This window comes from Siphateles boraxobius, unplaced genomic scaffold, assembly GCF_051911475.1.
Source record: "Siphateles boraxobius isolate OS27281-9 unplaced genomic scaffold, OSU_SipBor_1 130, whole genome shotgun sequence".
Classification (NCBI taxonomy): Eukaryota; Metazoa; Chordata; class Actinopteri; order Cypriniformes; family Leuciscidae; genus Siphateles; species Siphateles boraxobius.
Genome location: NW_027508734.1, coordinates 49120011 through 49140245, shown reverse-complemented (window position 1 = coordinate 49140245; position 20235 = coordinate 49120011). Strand labels below are relative to the sequence as shown.

Below are 20235 nucleotides of genomic sequence, written 5' to 3'. Positions count from 1 at the left end.
CCAGATCTCTGTCCCCTTAACTGACAATACATATTGTCCAAATGTTGTACGCCTGTAAGGCACTATACAGTCACCCCTGATGGAAGCCCTGGTTACAGCTCTTCCCTCTCCCGGTTTTTTCAATATAATGTATTCACTTAGTGGAGGTGGGGCAAGACAATGCAGGATCTTATATATAGCACGGGCATATTTGAGCTTTAGAAAATTTTCAAAACTTAATAAATTATATTTCTGTAATATTAAGCAGTGGTGATATGAAAGCGGTTTTCTATCAAATATTTTTAAGGCTCGTTTAAAAAGTGACTCCATTGGTTTAAGCGTTGTAGCATTTGTAAGTGACCAGTTTGTAAAACAGTATTCAATATGAGAAAAAATCATAGAATGAAGAAACATTCTGGCTGCTTTACATGAAAGTGATGGTCTGATATATTTGAAGTTAGCAAGATTAAATTTAACAGTTTTTGAAAGGCATTTGACATTATTTTTAAAGGACAGTGTAGGATCTAATACAATGCCAAGGTATTTAAATTCATTTACAATCTTTATTTCTTCTTGTTTTAAAAATATATATGAGCGTGTCACTTCAATCTGCCGCTTAGAAAACATAAATTAAATTAATAACAATAAATGCGTTCAGCATTCTGTAACAAATATTTTTTTCCGATTTCCTAGACTATTTTAAGGTGTAAAGTGAGCAGGATATATAGTATAGGGCATTGATTCATGCTTATTTGCATTAGGTTCTCAGAATAGACATGACTTTGTTTTCCTCACTGTAATTCTTAACTTGAAACATTCGAAAACAACATTTCGGACGCAATAGGTCTACATTAAGACATTTTATGCGTTTGTCGTAATACTAAAGTATGTCAATCATCATTAGAGCGCCACCCTCATGCTGCATGAATGCAAGGACATTATATTTCCAAAAGTGTGTATGACGTGTTCAGTGATGATTAGCGTAAAAAATGTTATAATAAAATTAATAGGCTATTAAATGAGAAGCGACAACTGAGAGTAAGCATTCACATATCAGCTCAAAGTCCTTTAGATACTTGATAATCAGGCTGCCTACAGCGGTCTCGTCTGTTATGCTACTCGATCAATGAAGAATCGCTTTGATTTTGGCGTATTTTAATATCCATAGTAGGCTTAACAGTAGGCCTAATATAATATTCTGATATAAGATATAAAGTGACCAGACACATTATGTGTGATGAAGGATATAATGTATTTTATAAATCTCACACTATAAATATAATAAAGAAGCAGAAACAGATAGTTGCAGTAAAGTAAGATATTTTAATAAGTTGAAGAAACAATTTATGATTTGTGACACGCACATACACACGAACAGACACACAAACAAACACGAACAGACACACACACACACTCTCTCTCTCTCTCTCTCTCTCTCTCTCTCTCTCTCTCTCTAAAGTATCTTTCTCTCTCTCTCTCTCTCACACACACACACACACACACACACACACACACACACACACACACACACACACAACACACACACACACTTTCACACACAGAACGCAGCCACCGAATCCACCGAACACAGCCACCTGTAATAAAAATTGAGAAGAAGATTTTCAACGTGTTTGCATCAGAAATTTTTAAAAATTAAATTCGGACAACATTAAGCCTATACCTTTTTTATTGTATGTGGATGTGGGAGGGGAAAATGTCGAGACTAAAGCCCTATTCGGATTAACTTTACAAGGGTAGATGGAGTAAGTTAATAATGTAATTTTACCACAGGACTTCTGTAATATCAATAGCCAAATCGCGTGTGATAAGATATAGGTTATCAATAACACTAGAAGTTGGAGGGGTAACTCAATTTGCGCATCGCTGTCATGCGTGTATTACATTGCTTCCTGATATCATGTGCGAAAACACAAATAACCTATACAACAGGGCAGTTGAATTCTTATCTGATAACCTAGAAGCTCTTGTAATTATTACTTTAACAGTTAACGTTACCCCACCTCTCCATGCCGGCTGAACCCCGGCTGATGCAGTAAGTTAAACAGCATTTCACAACGATTTCAGTACAGTAATAGCAAATATCCTTGCTCCTTCTCGATTATCTGGTAATATTCTATTCACAAAATACAACCAATAGTACAGTAATGTTAAGACTTACTTGTGAAAAGCCCTATTTTCGATGGTCCGGCGATTAGAACAGGAAAATGCTCCACAATGCTCTGGCATCTTATCTGCTGCCACGCAACGAAACTGGGAGTTTGACCGGTTCAAGATGGCGGCCGCATTTCTCGGTGCTCAGCGGCCAATAGGGCATCTAGTCTCTATATGATATCTATGGTGGGGACAACATGTCCAACCCGCAAATTACGCCTATACATATGTACATCGTAGACTTAGAGATGTACAACCCCAAACTTGCCAGGCACATTTTCTTTAGTCCACTTATGAGAGTTATGGCAAGTTGCCCGGTCCAATATGGTGGCGGCGTTGACGCACATCCACGTTGATCTTTTACTGTCTATGCGTTGATCCTGTGGAGAATGCAGCGTCACAGACACACCTTCGATCGGGTGAGGACCCGATACCTCACGACACTGGCCCATATAATGAAAGTGTTAGAAAAAAGATACTTGATTTTTGATGCAAGATGCAACATTTTTTATTTAATTGTTTTAGGTACTCAGGTTTTATTTATGACTCTGTACTGTATCCCCCTATTGTTGACTCAAAAAAAAAATAGATAAAGGGTAGCATTTATAGGATTTTATATAGGCTATATTATTATTAATTATTGTATTGTACTCTTTTCTGTGGTTTATTATATTTTTAATTTTTGAATTGAATCTTTCTAATTGAATGATTCTTGTATATTGCATTAATAATAATTATAATAATAAAAAAAATACGCTAAAGATCTATTTATACTATATCACACGTATCACACCCCTTGACGTAATGATCACGTCAGAACTTCCGGGTTCCTTGGCTCCGTTTTATTGTCGGGCGAAGGAAGAGATACTGTTTTCTTCTCTTTTTTTATATAGCTAGTTTGTTTAAAATAGTGTCGGGATGAATCGTATCTTCGGACGAGGGAAACCAAAAGGACCACCACCGAACCTCACGGACTGTATATCAGGTGTATGTGTTTGTTCTGTTTAACTTTTGAGACCAAGAAACAAAAGAACTTTGTCCTGAACGCTGAATGGCTTAATTTTTGCTTAAATCTTTCTCTGAATTGTATTTCTTCACATCAGTAGCCTGGACATTTAAACATGTTATTTGTTTTGAGTGATTGAAATATGTGTTGCTGTGTCATGTTGTAAAACAGACGCTGTCCATATAGGTAAACATCACATGATACATTTCTGTTATTGTTTTTATAGTTGTTGATGGTTGGTGTTTTTGAATACACAACATTTGTTCTGAAAGTTGTGTTGGCAAAAGGCTTGTGTTGAGGTTGTGTGTGTGAACCAGTCCTGCTGGTTTCTGACCTATCACTGGATGCCATTCTTTTCCTGCATTTAACATTATGGCTGGTATCTTCTCATTTTCGGAGTTAATTATGTATACATGTATGTTAAATACTATATGATGTCTTTCTTTGGCTTGCTAAATTCTAGGTCGACTCACGAGCAGAGTCCGTTGACAAGAAGATAGCCAGACTTGATGCTGAACTGATGAAATACAAAGATCAGATGAAGAAAATGAGGGATGGCCCATCAAAGGTAAAATTCGCCTTAGACTTTACCCGAGTGGAATTATAGATTCCTGTAAGGATAGAATAAAATTGAGTGAACAATTCCTTTACTGTTTCATTTACTTTCATATAAAAATAACTAAAAATATCACCATTTAATTTTAATCTCCATATAACTTGTATGCTATAGATCAGTGGTTCCCAAACCTGTCCTGGAGTACCCCCAACACTGCAAGTTTTCTTTGTCTCTATAATCAAACACACCTGATTCAACTCATCAGGTCATAATCACATGGGTTAATGAGCTGATGAGTTGAATCAGGTGTGTTTGATTAGGGAGACAAAGAAAATGTGCAGTGTAGGGGGTACTGCTATGTAGATCAAGTCTTTTGAAGCCATATGATTTTGTTGCTATATATGCACTGAGGCTATGTTTACACGGAAACGATCTGAAGAGAAAACGCAAAAGTGTGTGAAATTCGATGTAGTATGCACTAGAGCCCGACCGATATATCGGCGGGCCGATATTATCGGCCGATTTTAGGCATTTTCCTAACTATCGGTATCGGCATTTATAATGGCCGATAAATGAATATTTTTAAAAATGCGGGTACGGTGATTCATGTAAGGGTGGCGCTGCCAATAAAGCACCTAAAAGCTGTCACAAGAACTGGCAAAAATAATGATTATGAATACAACAAATATAGCAAGGAGACATTTTAATTGTTTATTAATAAACAAGTGTTTTCAGTCAGTGTCAGCCAAAGATGAAGTTGACGATGCTGACTCGCGATCTTCAGTGAGCGCGCGCCAGAGAGAAATGCACATTTCATACGATTACATGAGTCTGTCTGTCTTTCGTTTTGAATTGTTCTGTTTAAAAGTAGACATTTCAATATAGATATATTTCAATTCTCAGGTCTATACGCTGAGTTTCGGTTCATGAGACGAGCTCCAGTTCACCCGCAGGCGCTTCCGTGTCGAGATTATCTATCGTCTGCTAAATTTACTTCTTATAAATTATATCCAGGCAAATGGCTGATGAAACATTGATTAAAATTAAGATACAATTAATACAAAACGAAATTCACTTTGAAACGAAAGGTTTTGTGCTTTCTGTTTGATGTCTATGTGAAAGTTTCAAAGCATTAGTGCCGCTTTCAGAGCGCTCACGTCCGTAGTGCTGAACTGTCGCGTCTGTAACATTGTTTTTTCCTCATAAATGCAAACACGAAAAATAAAATAAAGTGAATATTTTATGTAGCCTTTGGAGACTGAGAGCCAACCCTTCTTCATCCGGTGGGTAGTAGCCTACTTGTGATTTGCGCAGTGTAATTCACAGAATTGATTTCTCTGCTACAAGCCTCTTTCACGTATTGTGTGAGCTTGTGACTATTGCAAGCGCGCAGCTGAGAAGTCCTGATTATATTGTCTGCTATATTTAGGCCTTCTTATTTATTAAGGCAATTGGTTGATGAAACATTGATTAAAATGCGTGGCGCGAGCGATCTCCGACAGTAAACTGATTCTGCTTTGTCTCGGGTAAACAGCTGTTGCGACGCGAGCAGTAACGGCCGTGTAGACACAGTGTTAAAGCTCATTCTGCCTGATAACGCTACGTTACAACATCAAGCAATATTCCAAAAATGTATATAATTATAACACTTTATATAGGGCCATTTTGCATTAAGAGTAGCCTAGTTTCACGTTTAGTACATTTTGCTTACTAATTATTTAAAATAGTATAAAAGTACTGTACATATGTAATTAAAAACGTTTTCATTATGATATTATTCATTTTACTTTAGTAAAAAGATCTGAGTTCTTCCTCCACTGGTAGAGATTAGAGGAATTAAGAGTAAAAATAGAAGATAATAAGGTTTTGTCAGTGACACTTTTTATATATTTATTGATACAAGTTATGACTAAATTAAAAGACAAAGTCGTCGTTAGTGAAGATTATGCAACAGTATTTAGAATATAATATAACATGCAATGCAAACTAGTTTGGTTACAGCTCATCTGTATAATTCTCATTCTATCATTCCCCCTGCCTCCATTACATATCTGTGTCACACAAGTGTTTGATTACCACATTTGAGTGATCATTGCAAAACGTGTTTATAAAATATATTTATTCTGTTTATAGCTACTGTGTAAAGTACCCATCAAAAGTTACACACCAATAGGAAAGTGTCCAAACTTTTGACTGGTATACTGTACTATAATACACATAAATAATATTGCTACTGTATTATAATATACACATAAATAATATCGACCGATATATCGGTATCGGGCTTTTTTTACTCCCTAATATCGGTATCGGCATCGGACCCCAAAAATCCATATCGGTCGGGCTCTAGTATGCACTCCAGGCGGCTAGGTGTCAATGTGAAGCACTGCGACACAACAACACCAATATCTGAGAATATTTTGTACAACTGCTGAAAAGACTCTTGTACGTTTATCAGAGCTGCTATGGCAACTTGAAGGTCAGACGTATGGAAATAATCCGACATATTGGGGTTATTTTCCTGTAATGGAGCATGCCTGTGACGTAAACACTTACGCGACGAGAGCCACAGTGAGCAGATTAGCGTTTTTACTGTTTAGATGGGAACGCGACGGTGGATCGTTTTTAAGATTTCCACTCTGGAGGGTGGTTTCACTTTTTTGCGTTTTTAAGCCTCAAGGCCCTGTTTACACGAGAACGATTCTGGGTGAAAATGTAAAAATATTTTATCGGATGTGCCTTTCGTTTACACGGCGACGGCGTTTTGGAGGCTTAAAAACGCAAAAAAGTGAAATCACCCTCCAGAGTGGAAATCTTAAAAAAGATCCACCGTCGCGTTCCCGTCTAAACAGTAAAAACGCAAATCCGCTCACTGTGGCTCTCGTCGCGTACGTGTTTACGTCACAGGCATGCGCCATTACAGGAAAATAACCCCAATATGTTTCCATACGTCGGACCTTCAAGTTGCCATAGCAGCTCTGATAAACGTACAAGAGTCTTTTCAGCAGTTGTACAAAATATTCTCAGATATTGGTGTTGCTGTGTCGCAGTGCTTCACATTGCCACCTAGCCGCCTGGAGTGCATACTACATCGAATTTCACACACTTTTGCGTCATCATATGCACGCGGATTTCTCCCCGATAACGCTCGTCTAAACGCAGAATAAAAAGTGATAACGCAACGCCACTTTTGCGTTTTCTCTTCAGATCGTTTACGTGTAAACATAGCCTGAGTGTGATGAACAGATTGAAATTCAAGATATTATTTGCTAAAAATCATTAATTTTTCTATTGCTCCAAAATTTCATTGTATTCAAACCATGTGTCACAATTTTCTGAGATACAAGCACCAGTGGTGTTTGCATTGTTTAGACCCGGTGTGACGTGTCATATGCTAGTTTTGAATATCTGCAAATGTCTGATGACAACCAGAAAAACAAAACAACCAAAAATCAACATTCAGCCATATGTGTTGTATGAATATCTGCCCTGACAGTGCAAGTAGGATATTGAAATAAATCGTATAGTCTATTTTCTCTGCTTCTTTTCTAGAACATGGTGAAACAGAAAGCCATGCGAGTCCTAAAACAGAAGAGAATGTAAGTGCCTCTGTATTCATCCTGTTGTCATCCACTTAAATACTTAATACTTAACTTATTAGGCTATTTGTTTTCAAACATTTCTGTACACTTAAAAATTTTTAGTTTTTAATCAGGACTAAAACATGCCCTAAATTTTGATAATATTGTTTGGTAGCACTTTCAAGTAAGGTTCCATTTGTTAACCATTAGTTAACAAGAAGTAACAATGAAAAATCTTTCCAATATGAATTTGTGGTAAAGTTATTTTCAACATTTACTAATACATTATTAAAACCAAAAGTTATTCAGTTAATGTTGTTTAATAGACCTGAGCTAAAATTAATTTAGAATGGGCAGTTGTTATTTGTATTAACTAACGTAACAAAGAATAACAACTATTGTAACAAATGTATTGCTCATTGTTAGTTAATGTTAGTTAATGCATTAACAAATGTTAACTAACAGGACCTCTTTGTAAAGTGTTAAATATTGTTCTTTACAGTTCTTTTGCAATTTAATCTATTTGAAACATTTATTTACTTTATACATTTCTTTAAATGTATTCAGAGTTTTTTTGGTTATAAGAAAAAAGTTGCCAGGACAACATTTAAGTTTTGTATCTTAATTCAATTCTGTGATAAAAGCTTCAGCAATTATTGTGATATGAAACTACAACCCCAAATCAGAAGAAGTTGGGACATTTTGTAAAATGCAATAAAATCAACAATCTGTGATTTGACTGACAAAAGTACAAAGAAAAGTTTTCCAATGTTTTCACTGACCAACATAATTGTATTTTGTAAATATGAAAACATTTTGATTTTGATGGCTGCAACACACCCCAAAAAAGTTGGGACCGAGACCAAATAAAAGTGAAAAGATTATCCAAATTAGATTATCCAACTCTTTTGAAACAGTCCACAATGAGCAGGTGAATTGGTAATTCACGAGTTCACACTTACATATAATTTTGAGGGAGTAAGATTTAATGCGTATTTGGCGTGCTGTCCGGAGGGAGGGCTCCGAGCTCGGAATTCAGCCCGAACCCAGAGTACTCCCCCCAATAGGCTAAAGAGCAGAGGACAGCCGCCGGACTAAAGACCCCCAAATGAGTGCCGAGATTGGCGGGCTGGCATCTCGAGAAGGGGCCTGGATGCTTAATCGGGGAGGCCCGTGATGGTGGTTCACTGCCTGGACTGACGGCCCCTGTTTGTCTGCGAACGAGGAGCGGTTGTAGTGTACTTGTCCAGGAGGTTTTCACACTGCATCCGCTGTGAGACCAAATGCTCGCTGAAATGAAAGAGAAAACGTGAGTGCTCTACCGGGAACGTTCTCGTTCCGTCCGCTGTGAGACCAATGCTCGCTGGATGGAAAGAGGAAAACTAAAAAGAGAAAAATGAGTGCTTGCCCAGGAGATTTTCTCACACTGCATCCGCTGTGAGACCAAGTGCTCGCTGGATGAAAGAGAAAACGTAAGTGCTCTACTGGGAAAGTTCTCACTCCGTCCGCTGTGAGACCAATGCTCGCTGGACAGAAAGAGGAAATTGAAAGAGGAAAAATGAGTGCTTGCCCAGGAGATTTTCTCACACTGCATCCGCTGTGAGACCAAATGCTCGCTGGATGAAAGAGAAAACGTAAGTGCTCTACTGGGAAAGTTCTCACTCCGTCCGCTGTGAGACCAATGCTCGCTGGACAGAAAGAGGAAATTGAAAGAGGAAAAATGAGTACTTGCCCAGGAGATTTTCTCACACTGCATCCGCTGTGAGACCAAATGCTCGCTGGATGAAAGAGAAAACGTAAGTGCTCTACTGGAAAAGTTCTCACTCCGTCCGCTGTGAGACCAATGCTCGCTGGACAGAAAGAGGAAATTGAAAGAGGAAAAATGAGTACTTGCCCAGGAGATTTTCTCACACTGCATCCACTGTGAGACCAAATGCTCGCTGGATGAAAGAGAAAACTTAAGTGCTCTACTGGGAAAGTTCTCACTCCGTCCGCTGTGAGACCAATGTTTTTTTTTTTTTTTTTTTTTTTTTTTTTTTAAACTCACTCGATGAGGGTTTGGTGGGCTTTTTTAATGTGGAACCGGTTGGTCCTGATATAGCTTTGGAAAGCATCGGAGGACCATCTCCCAAGGGCTTGAATCTGCTGTTGGGAGAGGCCTTTTTGGGCTGCTGAAGTTGCTGCCCCGATGCGGAATGAGTGACTTGAAATATTCTTTGCTGGAATGCCTGACTGTTGGAGAACAGATTTGAGGTGTTTCTGGAACCAAAAACGTGTCACAGGTTTTTTAGATTCGTCTAAAAACAGGGGTTCCAGAGGAGATTTAGAATCCCTTTCTCTTTGAATCCCTTTAATCAGGAGGGAGGTTTGTGAATTGTTTATCTCTGCGGAAGGAGCGCCGTACATCAATTTATGGAAAAACTGGATGCCGCTCAAATAACCTTTGATGGACCCGACTTGTAGGCCCTTAATGATATTAAGGTAGGAGATAAAAGAGGTGATTGAAAGAAGAGAAAAATCAGGGAAAGGCAAGTTATAAGAGACATGGAATGTTTTAAAACATCTCCAAGCAGTAACGTAGGATTGAAGGGTCCTGGGAGATACTGCTTGGAGGATACTGTCGAGTGATGCGTCAAGCAGGGGTTTTAATGGGTGGGTTACGGGAATATTAGTTCTGAATAGCGTGGAACTAGAGTTGGGAATGGAGCCAGCATCCTGAATTTCTGAAACAGAAAACGAGACAGAGAGTCAGCAATTTGGTTTTTTGACCCAGGGATGTGTTTAGCAATGATAATGAATTGGTCGCAAGCTGAAATCCAGGTGAGACGCCTTAAGAGTGGCATTAGAGCAGGTGAATGGGAACGGCCTTTGTTAATGCAATGCACTGTTGCGTCATTGTCGCAATGCACTAAAACGCTGCTAGTGGCCCATTCTTTTCCCCACAGGAAAGCTGCTACTACGAGAGGGTAAAGCTTGAATAGAGCTGAGGATTGAGTTTTGTCCTGGAGCTGTGGTGGCCACGGAGCCGCGAACCAACGACCTTGATAAAATCCCCCGAACCCGATTGAGGGGGCGGCGTCTGTGAACAATTGGATGTCAGTGGGGGATGAAACAAGGTTGTTGTAGAAAAAGGATAGGCCGTTCCACTGTTTTAGAAATGTTAACCATAGCCTGAGTTCGTCGCGACATACTTGAGTTATAGAAATGCGGTCTTCTAGCGAGTGGACAGAGGACGCGAGTAAGAGGAGATGTGAGATGAAGGGGCGGCCCTGCGGGATGATGCGTATTGCGAAGTTTAGATGTCCGAGCAGGGACAGGAGTTCGCGTTAGGAAAGTAGAAGAGACGAGGATTATTCGGTTGATTTTTTCTTTGGGGAGGGATGCTTGGAATTTGTCTGAATCCAAATTAATTCCTAGGAATTCGATGGATGTTGCAGGGCCCATGGTTTTTTCCTGTGCTATAGGAATTCCTAGCTCAGAGAAGACGTTTTGTACCGTAAGGATGTGCGCAGCTGGAATAGCATCGGGAGGCGAGATTATTAGATAATCGTCTAGCAGGTGAATGAGGTAAGGAATGGCGTAGTTGTTCGACAAGATCCAGCAAACGGCTTCTGATAGCATGTCAAATATTTTAGGGCTGCTTTTGCATCCGAATGTTAAACGTACTGCGAAGTAATATTTCCCGAGCCAGCGAACTCCAAATAGGTGCCATGAACCTGGATGGATAGGCATTACTTTGAAAGCAGCTGTAACGTCGATTTTTGCAAGCCAAGCACCCCGACCTGCGATTTTGATCATGTCGATAGCCTGATCTATGTCGTGGTATTTGAGTGAAAATTCATCGAGAGGGATCAAGCTGTTTATGCTTGGGAACGGAGAATTGTGCGGGGCTGACAGGTCGATTATTAGGCGTTTTTCCCCGAGAACTTCCTTGTAGCCACTCCAATGGGGCTGATACGAAACAGATTAAATGGAGGATTGTCGAACGGACCGATCATAAAGCCTGACTCAACTTCTTTTTTGATCAGTTTGTCTACAACTTCAGGTTCCATAAGGGCGGATTGGAGATTATTACATTTGATGTTTTGGGAAAGCGGGCATTCTAAGCCGGGTTTAAAGCCGTTTTTTAGGCCTGACAGCAGATAATCGGTAAATTCGGCATCCGGGTGATGAGCTAGTTCGAAGTGCATGCGCGAAATATTCACAGGAGTCGCCAAATAATTTTTTGATTTTTTATTCACAGACTTGAAGACTGGACATACAATGCGAGCATGGGCGCCGCCACAAAAGCTGCAGATGTGCATAAACCGGCAGCGCGCTCTTTGACATCTGCCCGCGTTGAAATGATTACAAGGCTGCCTGCTTTCATCAAAAGCAGAGTCCTGCATTGCGCTGGTGGTTGCTGCGCACGGCACATAGCTAGTGGATTTAGCATGGCTTGTTCCCACGTAGGGAAGAGAGGATGGGTTACCCTGTGGGCACGATAAGGTTGAGTGAGCCACTGACCTGCAAACTGCACAGGTAATGATTTTGCAACCTAAAAATACCCTGCTGTGGAGATCCGAGTCAAGTGCACCCCAGTATGTGCACTGATTCCATTGTGCGACTCGCACGGCACTTTTTGCAGAAAAAAGTTTGTGGTACGTGTAGAAATGCCCGCCCCCATAGGACAGCGCGAGTTCTGCAATGATTGCTTGATAATCGTTCAGTTCGCGCCGCCTGTGGGGGAAGGCTGAACAGATGATTTCAGTGAAACGTGAAAAAGCGATCGTGAATTCGGGAAATGAAAGGACGCGAGATGTTTGTGCGTGTTTGTGTATTTTTTTATTTTTTTTATTTTTTTTTTACTGAAAAATCACCGCAATCCACTTGGCGGTCTGATTCAGCTGCAGGGAGGAGAGACAACAGAGAAGAGAGGTTTACATCCGTACCTGAGAGGATCTGAGCGCGGATGGATTGAGAAACTGGTGGGGGTTCCATAGCAACTGCGTTGGGCGGCACGGGCATCGGAGTGGCTGTGAAAAGAGAATATGGTGATTTAGTTTGTATGATAGAGCTGGGAAGGGTATAATCCGGAGCTGCGAATGTCAGCGGTGCCCTTGTGATTGGATGACCTGCTGTAAATTGAGAAGAAAAGTTAGTCGGAGGAAGTGAGGGATGATAGAAAGCAGTGTGAGCTTGGGCTGCGACCGGAGGCGGGCCCGCACTTGTTTGAGTTACTTGTGCTGCAGGCCACTGGAAGTGGGCGGGGTTGTAACCTGTTGGGTAGAACTGTTGACATTGTTGGGTCTGTGATGCTAGCGGCGATAGCTTCGCGCTAGTGTCTGCAACTGGAGCTGGAGGCCACTGAAAAGGAAAAGGGTTATGTACAGCAGGAGAATATAACTGAGCGGCTGCGGGGAGGCCGCTGGGCCCGGCTGTACGTGGTGCTGCGGCGGCGGAAGCAGAGGTGGAGGGCTGGGCCTCGTCAAAAGGTGGTAGTGGACCTGCCGTGATGAAAACTGGAGCACGGCCCTGGCTCGCTGAGGGCCTGTTGCTGCGGCGGCTCGATGGGCGAAGCGAGCCGCGTCCTGTGCAGGGAGACGAGGGTGGTGACTGGGCAGGCGAATTTTGAGCCCTGCGGGCTTTGCTGTGCCTGTGGGTCGTCTTAGGAGTTGACTTTAAGGAGACATACAAATCATACAGCTCCGCTTTATTCATTTTCCTTGAAGCTTGTAAATCGGAGTTACCCAGCGCTTGCCTCAATCCAGCTACAGTCCATTTCCCGATGGGTGGGATTGTCGGGACGGCCGAGCGGTAGGAGGAAGCTGGGGAAGAAGATGGAAGTCTTGCCGGGGGCTGCGAAGACTGGTCATGGCGTCTTGATGAGCGCCGGGCTGATCGGGCCGGTGTGCGACGCGAGGAGAGGCCGGGGGCTCAAGTGCGCCGACCGGCGTAGGAGGGATGACCGTGGGATCGACGGAGTGAGAAGATGCACCCCTGGTGATTTCTTCGTCGGAAGAGGAGCTCGTAGGAGACATAGTTGCAAGTAGCTGAGCAAAGAAGCGAATACTAAATGCTTCAAACTGTCAATGGATCGAGGTAAGACTGCTGAGTCTATATGTACCCTCTTATCATTGATTGCTGATTGCTGTCCACTCGTGTTAATTATCTGAACGTGCTCCTCCCGAACTTAGTTAATAAAACTTCATTAGTTGAGGGTATCATGTTTGGGTGTAAAAGTGCTTCTCAGTCTTTTTAAGCAAAGATGGGTCATGGCACATCACTTTGTGCCAAATATCATGAGAGAATTGTCAAACAATTAAAAAAAACAAATTTCTCAATGCAAGATTGCAAAGAATTTGTCTTGTATCATCTTCCATACATAATATTGTCACAAGATTCAGGGAATTCAGAGAAAACTCAGTCTGTGTTGGGCAAGGCAGTAGGGCTGGGTATAAAATATTGATTTCTCGATTTTAATCGATTCTCATTTTTACGAACCGATATCGATTCTTAAATCCCAAGAATTGATTAGTCATCCTGTTATCAGTTGATTAATTAATGGAACATTTTAGCGCGCATCCCATCCAATAAACGCAATAATCTTTGTGCTTTGTTACTATTGATATGAAACAAAGTCTCAGATTTCAAATGATGTCCATTTTCTTACGAAATTCAAAAACATAACCGTTTTGGCGCTCTGGCGCGAGATCGCTCTGGCGCAGCTCAAGATAATCAGCAGCGCGGAGCACACATGATCTTCTCTTCCGCCTTAATATTACCAGTTACAGCGTGACATAAACAAGAATGAGCATCTGGAAGTGTGTTAAAAGATAGAGTACAACTTATCGAAATCCTTGTCACATGGAATCACTCAATCAGTGTTTCAACCGTGGAAAGACGTCAGTGAAACAGCTTGTATACAATGTCATGTAACGTCACATTTACCTCAGAAAAACCATATCCAGTGACCGGCATGAACTCGTTAGTCACCTAGAAAAATTAACTCTAGAGAGGAGCATTTTGCTAAATATATGCACCATATTACATATTCATTCTAATTTTTTAATGTTCTTCAATATTTAATGCATGTTTGAATAAATCTGGCAAGATTTTATGACAGCCACCATTTAAATGTTTAGATTTCATATAACTTTATTATTAGAAAAATAAATAAAAGTGTAAGTTAAGTGTTTGTATACAAATCAGTAAATCTTTACCTTCAATATTAGGCTATAGTAGGCTAATGAAACAATTTTGATGATACAGCTGACTCCCATAGTTTACAGCATTGGTTAAGAGATTTTTTTTCCTTGAGAAAATTTGCCATGTATTGTACCTGATATCCAAAATAATCAATATTGAATCGAATCGAATTGCAAGCTTGTGAATCGAAATCAAATCGAATTGTGAGATTTGTGTCAATACCCAGCCCTACAAGGCAGTAGACCTCTGTTGAATGTGCATGACCTTTGAGCACTCAGATGGCATTGCACAAGATACCATCATGCTAATCTGTTAAATACAGCCACATGTGCTCAGGAGTAATTTGGAAAACCATTTTCACCGAACATAGTCTGATTCTGCATCAAGGAATGCCACTTGAATTTCTGTTACGCAAGGAGAAAGCTTTACATCAGTTCTATGTGGAGATGCCAGCGAGTTCTCTGGGCCTGAGCTCATCTCAGATGGTCTAGAAGACAGTGGAAATGTCTGCTGTGGTCAGATGAGTCCATGTTTCAGCTGGTTTTTGGAATAAAAAATGGACTCCGAGTTCTCAGTCCCAAAGACGAAAGGGACCAACCAGACTTTCACCAGCGACAGGTGCAAAAGCACACACCTGTGCTGGTATTGAGGTGCATCATTGCAAACGGTATGGGTAACTTGCATTATTGTGAAGATACCATTGCCATGGAGGCATATATTTGGATTGTACAGAGACATAAACTGCCATCAAGATGACATCTTTCCTGGGAAGCAAGACAATGCCAGGCCTCATTCTGCACATGCTAAAACTGAGTGGTTTCTAGACACTCTGCACCATAGAAAAGAGACATATCTGGACTGCAGTAAACAGGCAGGCACATCCTATGTAAAATGTATGACCCATCATGAAAAGGAGAATCAGGCAACGATGACCACAGACTGTTGAGCGGCTGTCTTGTATCAGACAAGATTGGGCAAATATTCCACTTGCAAAACTCCAACAATTACTATCCTCAACTCCCAAATAATTAAAAAGTGTAATTAAAAGGAAAGTTGAAGTGACACAGTGGTAAACATGTCTCCGTCCCAACTTTTTTGGGGTGTGTTGCAGCCATCAAAATCAAATGTTTCATATTTACAAAATACAATTATGTTGCCCAGTGAAAACATTGGAAAACTTTTCTTTGTACTTTTGTCAGTTAAAAAAAGTTTAAATAGAATTAACAAATCACAGATTCTTGATTTTATTGCATTTTACAAAATGTCCCAACTTTTTCTGATTTGGGATTGTAGGTGCCTTTATCATGTGTTAGCACTTATCTGCATCTTAAGCAGTTCCTCAGCGGGAGGTGGCTTCTTAGTCATCTTCTGTGGCTTCTCCTGAATTGGAGGCGGGTTGGTTTTCAGGCCAAGTTGCGGTGGTTGTCCCAGAGGTGGTGTGGATGTGCGTGGAGGTTGAGCATTAAGATGGTCACATGCTTGAGCAACTCTAACAGCAAATTCTAAACTATCAGTCATTTCAACAGAAAAATTAAAGCCATAATATTAACGTTGTCCAATTGATGGGAGACACAGGATAAGGAATCTTTTAAAAGGTTAGTTCAACTAAAAGTGAAAATTCTGTCATTAATTACTTACCCTCATGCCGTTCCAAACCCGTAAGACTTTCTGTCATTTTCTGAACTCAAATGAAGATCTTTTTTGATTAAATCTGGGAGTTTTCTGTCCCTCCATAGACCGCTATGCAACTACCACTTTGACTCTTCAAAAAGAATTGAGCAGTTTAGTCAACATTTTCTGAAGAGACAATCGCTTTTTGATTAACAAATTGAACTTAGGGTGTTATCCATATATATAAACAATCAACTCACACATCAGTTGTGGTGTTGTAAACTTCTTCCTTCTTCAGTGTAGAAAAACTCAGAAGCGAAAACCAGGAGACTTATTTAAGCAGGATACTTTATTTGCTGTAGTCTGCTTCATACCCAAGTCAAGTCTAACCAAGTCTAACTAAGGGAACTTTACATTGTAGTTTATATAAATTTCAAGGGGGAGGGATTACATTGTGATGAACAAAGCATGTAAATGAGCTGAAACATGAGAACAGAACGGTGCAGGACTTCTCGCACTGAGATAAGAACTCAAAGACAAATGGTCTCAGTAATAAAATAGCAGGTGTTCAAACTTGCTCAGCATGACTCTACACCCGGTAAAATAATGAGAACAGGAAAAGCCTAGCCTTCTCGTACTGAGATGGGACAGTCAGGAATATCCCGCTGGGAAACCCTACCGTTTGCAGAGATTTCCTGGTCTCATCATTTACAAACTTTCTCAATATAAAATACTATTGTATTGGAAATCTAAATTAAACATATAAATAAAATGTGTAATCCTACAGTGGTAAACATGTTCCCTTGACGTGCAAGAACCAATGAGGTTCATTCTCCTGTGTGACGCTCGCGTCAAGCAAGTTTGCTTCTGTATATGTTCGCTGATCAATGTTTATGTGTATATTTCTTTCTAATTGAACTAAATTAAATGAGTTCATCATATAAAGCGATTGTCTCGCAAAAGAAAATTTCGACTAAACCACTCAATTCATATGGATTAGTTTTACGATCTCTTAATAAACCTTTTGAAGCGTCAAAGTGGTAGCTGTCATGAAGGGACAGAAAGCTCTCAGATTTCATCAAAAAGTTCCAAAGATAGACGAAAGCCTTACGGGTTTGGAATGACATGAGGGTGAGTCATTAATGTCAGAATTTTCATTTTTGGTTGAACTATCCTTTTAAATGGACTTCTGTGATGAATCAGGTTTCACAATGGCTTGCTAAATCATGTCAAGAAAACAGTCTGTGAAGGGCATGTACTGATGTAAAAGGGAAGAAGCTTGAGGTAGCTTAAATACTTAAGAAATAATAATAGATTTTCAGCTTTCTTTTATTAAAACATGTTAAGAAAATTGTTAACATAGTTTAATTTAGCTAATTTTAGATTTATTAGAAATAGCTTGACTAAAGAAGCAGCAGTGTTATTTATGAATTCCAAACATGAAAATCTATTCTTAAACCAGTTGAAATTGTTAATATACAAGCTCTTAAGGTTTTACATAAAAAGCCAAATAGCTCCCATCATTATAGTGTTTTAATTAAGAATTATCTTTTGAGTTAGGAAACATTATTGAATTTGCTGATTTAGTATTTGTTTTCAAGATTTTAAATGGTTTTGCTCTATCAGTTTTCAAGGATTATATATATATATAAAATAACATGACTGTACACAAGAGCTGGTATAACAGGTGATTGTAATATACCATTGAGGAAAAAGTACCTTTAGCTAGTTATCATTTGTTTTGAGAGGAACACATGATTTCAATAGACTTTCAAAAGAACTAAAAGAATTAAAACGTATTACAGGTCATTGTGGTAGAACAGGGGAAACTTATAAAAGTGATTAACTCAGAAACTTCATTACAAAGGGTTGCTGACCCCTGCTCTCGAAAGTTGAAATTGTGGTTAATGTTGAATAAAAATTGAGCATTTGTAGGGATTCTGTTATGGAAGTTTGGTATTTTTGTGTTAGTTTGTTTTAAACAAACTAAACCAGATGAATGTGGGTGTCGTCTGCATAAAGGTGAAAGGACACTCCATACCCATTTAAAATAGATCCCAAAAGAAGCATATAAAGAAAAAAAATAATACATGGCTGAGAATTGAGCCCTGAAATGATGTCCAAGGCAAACCGCATAATCTCCTATTAGTTAAGTATGAGCAAAACCACTGCAACACCGTACCCATTTTCGCTTCCCACAAAGGAAACCTAATTGGTCTGTATCATAATTATGTGTAATTACACCGTGTAACAGACTACCGCAGCAAGCCTAACCTTGATGTGTTAGTGGTCCCACTTCTTTAACTTATTAAAATGACTTGAAATAATAAAATGTGACTTGTTAGTACATAGTTAATATAAAGTGAGTCCATGCTAGTTGTGGTTGAGTGCATTTGAAACTGATATAAGACACAGAGAAATTGTTGTATTTTCAGGTATGAAGGGCAGAGAGATCAGTTGATGCAGCAGTCATTTAACATGGAACAAGCAAACTACACCATCCAGACACTAAAAGACACCAAGACCACTGTAAGAATGCAGTCATAAGAATACAAATAAACATTGAACTTATTTCCTTCTATGTTTTCAACATTAGCAAATGCTGCAAGCCTACATTTTTATATGTATGCATGCTTTTTTTTTTTAAATAGGTGGATGCAATGAAAGTTGGTGCCAAAGAAATGAAAAAAGCATACAAGAATATTAAAATTGATCAGATAGAGGTAAAATTCATTTTGTCCCTTCACATAAGTAAAAGTAATTGTATGACCTGATTAAAAAATTGAATGCATGTATAAGAAAAGTTTTGGTGTTCATGCTGCAGGATCTGCAAGACCAGATGGAGGACATGATGGAAGATGCTAATGAAGTACAAGAAGCTCTTAGTCGCAGCTACGGGACACCAGACATCGATGAAGATGACCTGGAGGCAGGTTAGTTAAAACAGGCATAGAGGTAGTTTGTGCATTTAGCATTCAAAATTTTGATCTGTAATGATTTTTGGTCTATTTCAAATAAATATATAGTTACTTTGTTCACTATAAAACATAATAATGTTGGTTTTACATCTGTGATTATTTGTTTGTACCATAAGAGCTGGATGCACTTGGTGACGAACTCCTTATGGACGATGACAATTCCTATCTTGACGAGGCTTCTTCTGCTCCAGCTATACCAGAGGGAGTGCCAGGAGACAGAACCGCTAACCGGGTATACACGCTTAAAGAGCCACTAACCCCAAAAACACTTCATATAATGTACTGTATTTTCTAGAATATAAGTCACATTTTTATCATGTGAAACGTGCTGCGAAATATAATTCCCATTTCAGTAATAAACAAAAGGTACACAATTTGTCTCTTTCATGGATTATAATTTTATTATTAAATGCCAAACAGTAGCAACTTATTACATAAAATTAGATACAGTATGGATTATGCAGTATTTTATCTCATTTAAAAAATTTAAATAAATCTGTATTTTGCAAAATATATGGATTATGCAGTATTTTATCTCATTTAAAAAATTGAAATAAATCTATATTTTGCGAAATATAAAGTGTATGAAATGGCAACCTATTAGTATTTCATTCTAAACACTACATTTTTATTTACCTGTTATTTTGCTTAGTATAACAGTGGATGTCTCCACAATGAAGAAATATTTTTTAATTGATTTGCGTATTCTGCTGTTTGCACACAGGATGGAGTACTGGTGGACGAGTTTGGCCTACCTCAGATTCCAGCTACATAATGGAACAAAGTTACATAATTTTTAAACCCTCAAATGACTTGGACAAATATCTAAACACATCTTCTGGATCTACATAAGATTGTAACCTTTTAATACTCCATAAAGAATCAATCCATGGTAGCTTTCACCATTAATCATTGGGATTAGTTTTTTTATGTATGTGGTGTTTTCTTCTGTGTAGATTCTATTGCTATGATTTATTTTCTAAAGGAGTTGATACTTTGTACGGCAATACACTTTCTTATTCAAAGCAAATATAAAGATATTATTATATGACAATGTTTGAGGGTTGAATGTGCAGTCTATTATTTTGTACAATTCTGCAGTGCCAGTGGTTCAAAACTGGTAACAAATCGAAACCATTTCAGTGCGAGAACAGAGAAAATGGG

The 20235-nt window shown here is 39.2% G+C and overlaps 2 protein-coding genes across 2 annotated transcripts in view; both read left to right on the top strand.

Annotated features, from left to right (window-relative positions):
- The window catches only part of LOC143736711 (uncharacterized), a 336163-nt gene that overhangs the window by 19004 nt on the left and 296924 nt on the right, over positions 1-20235 (top strand). The gene's annotated exons all lie outside the window — the stretch shown is intronic.
- On the top strand, positions 2066-20127 carry chmp5b (charged multivesicular body protein 5b). Its single transcript, XM_077229674.1, has 8 exons — positions 2066-3138; positions 3621-3725; positions 7266-7312; positions 18529-18622; positions 18745-18816; positions 18918-19026; positions 19188-19303; positions 19796-20127. Exons 1-8 carry the CDS (start codon positions 3070-3072, stop codon positions 19844-19846), a joined length of 663 nt encoding a protein of 220 aa, XP_077085789.1. The 5' UTR covers positions 2066-3069; the 3' UTR covers positions 19847-20127.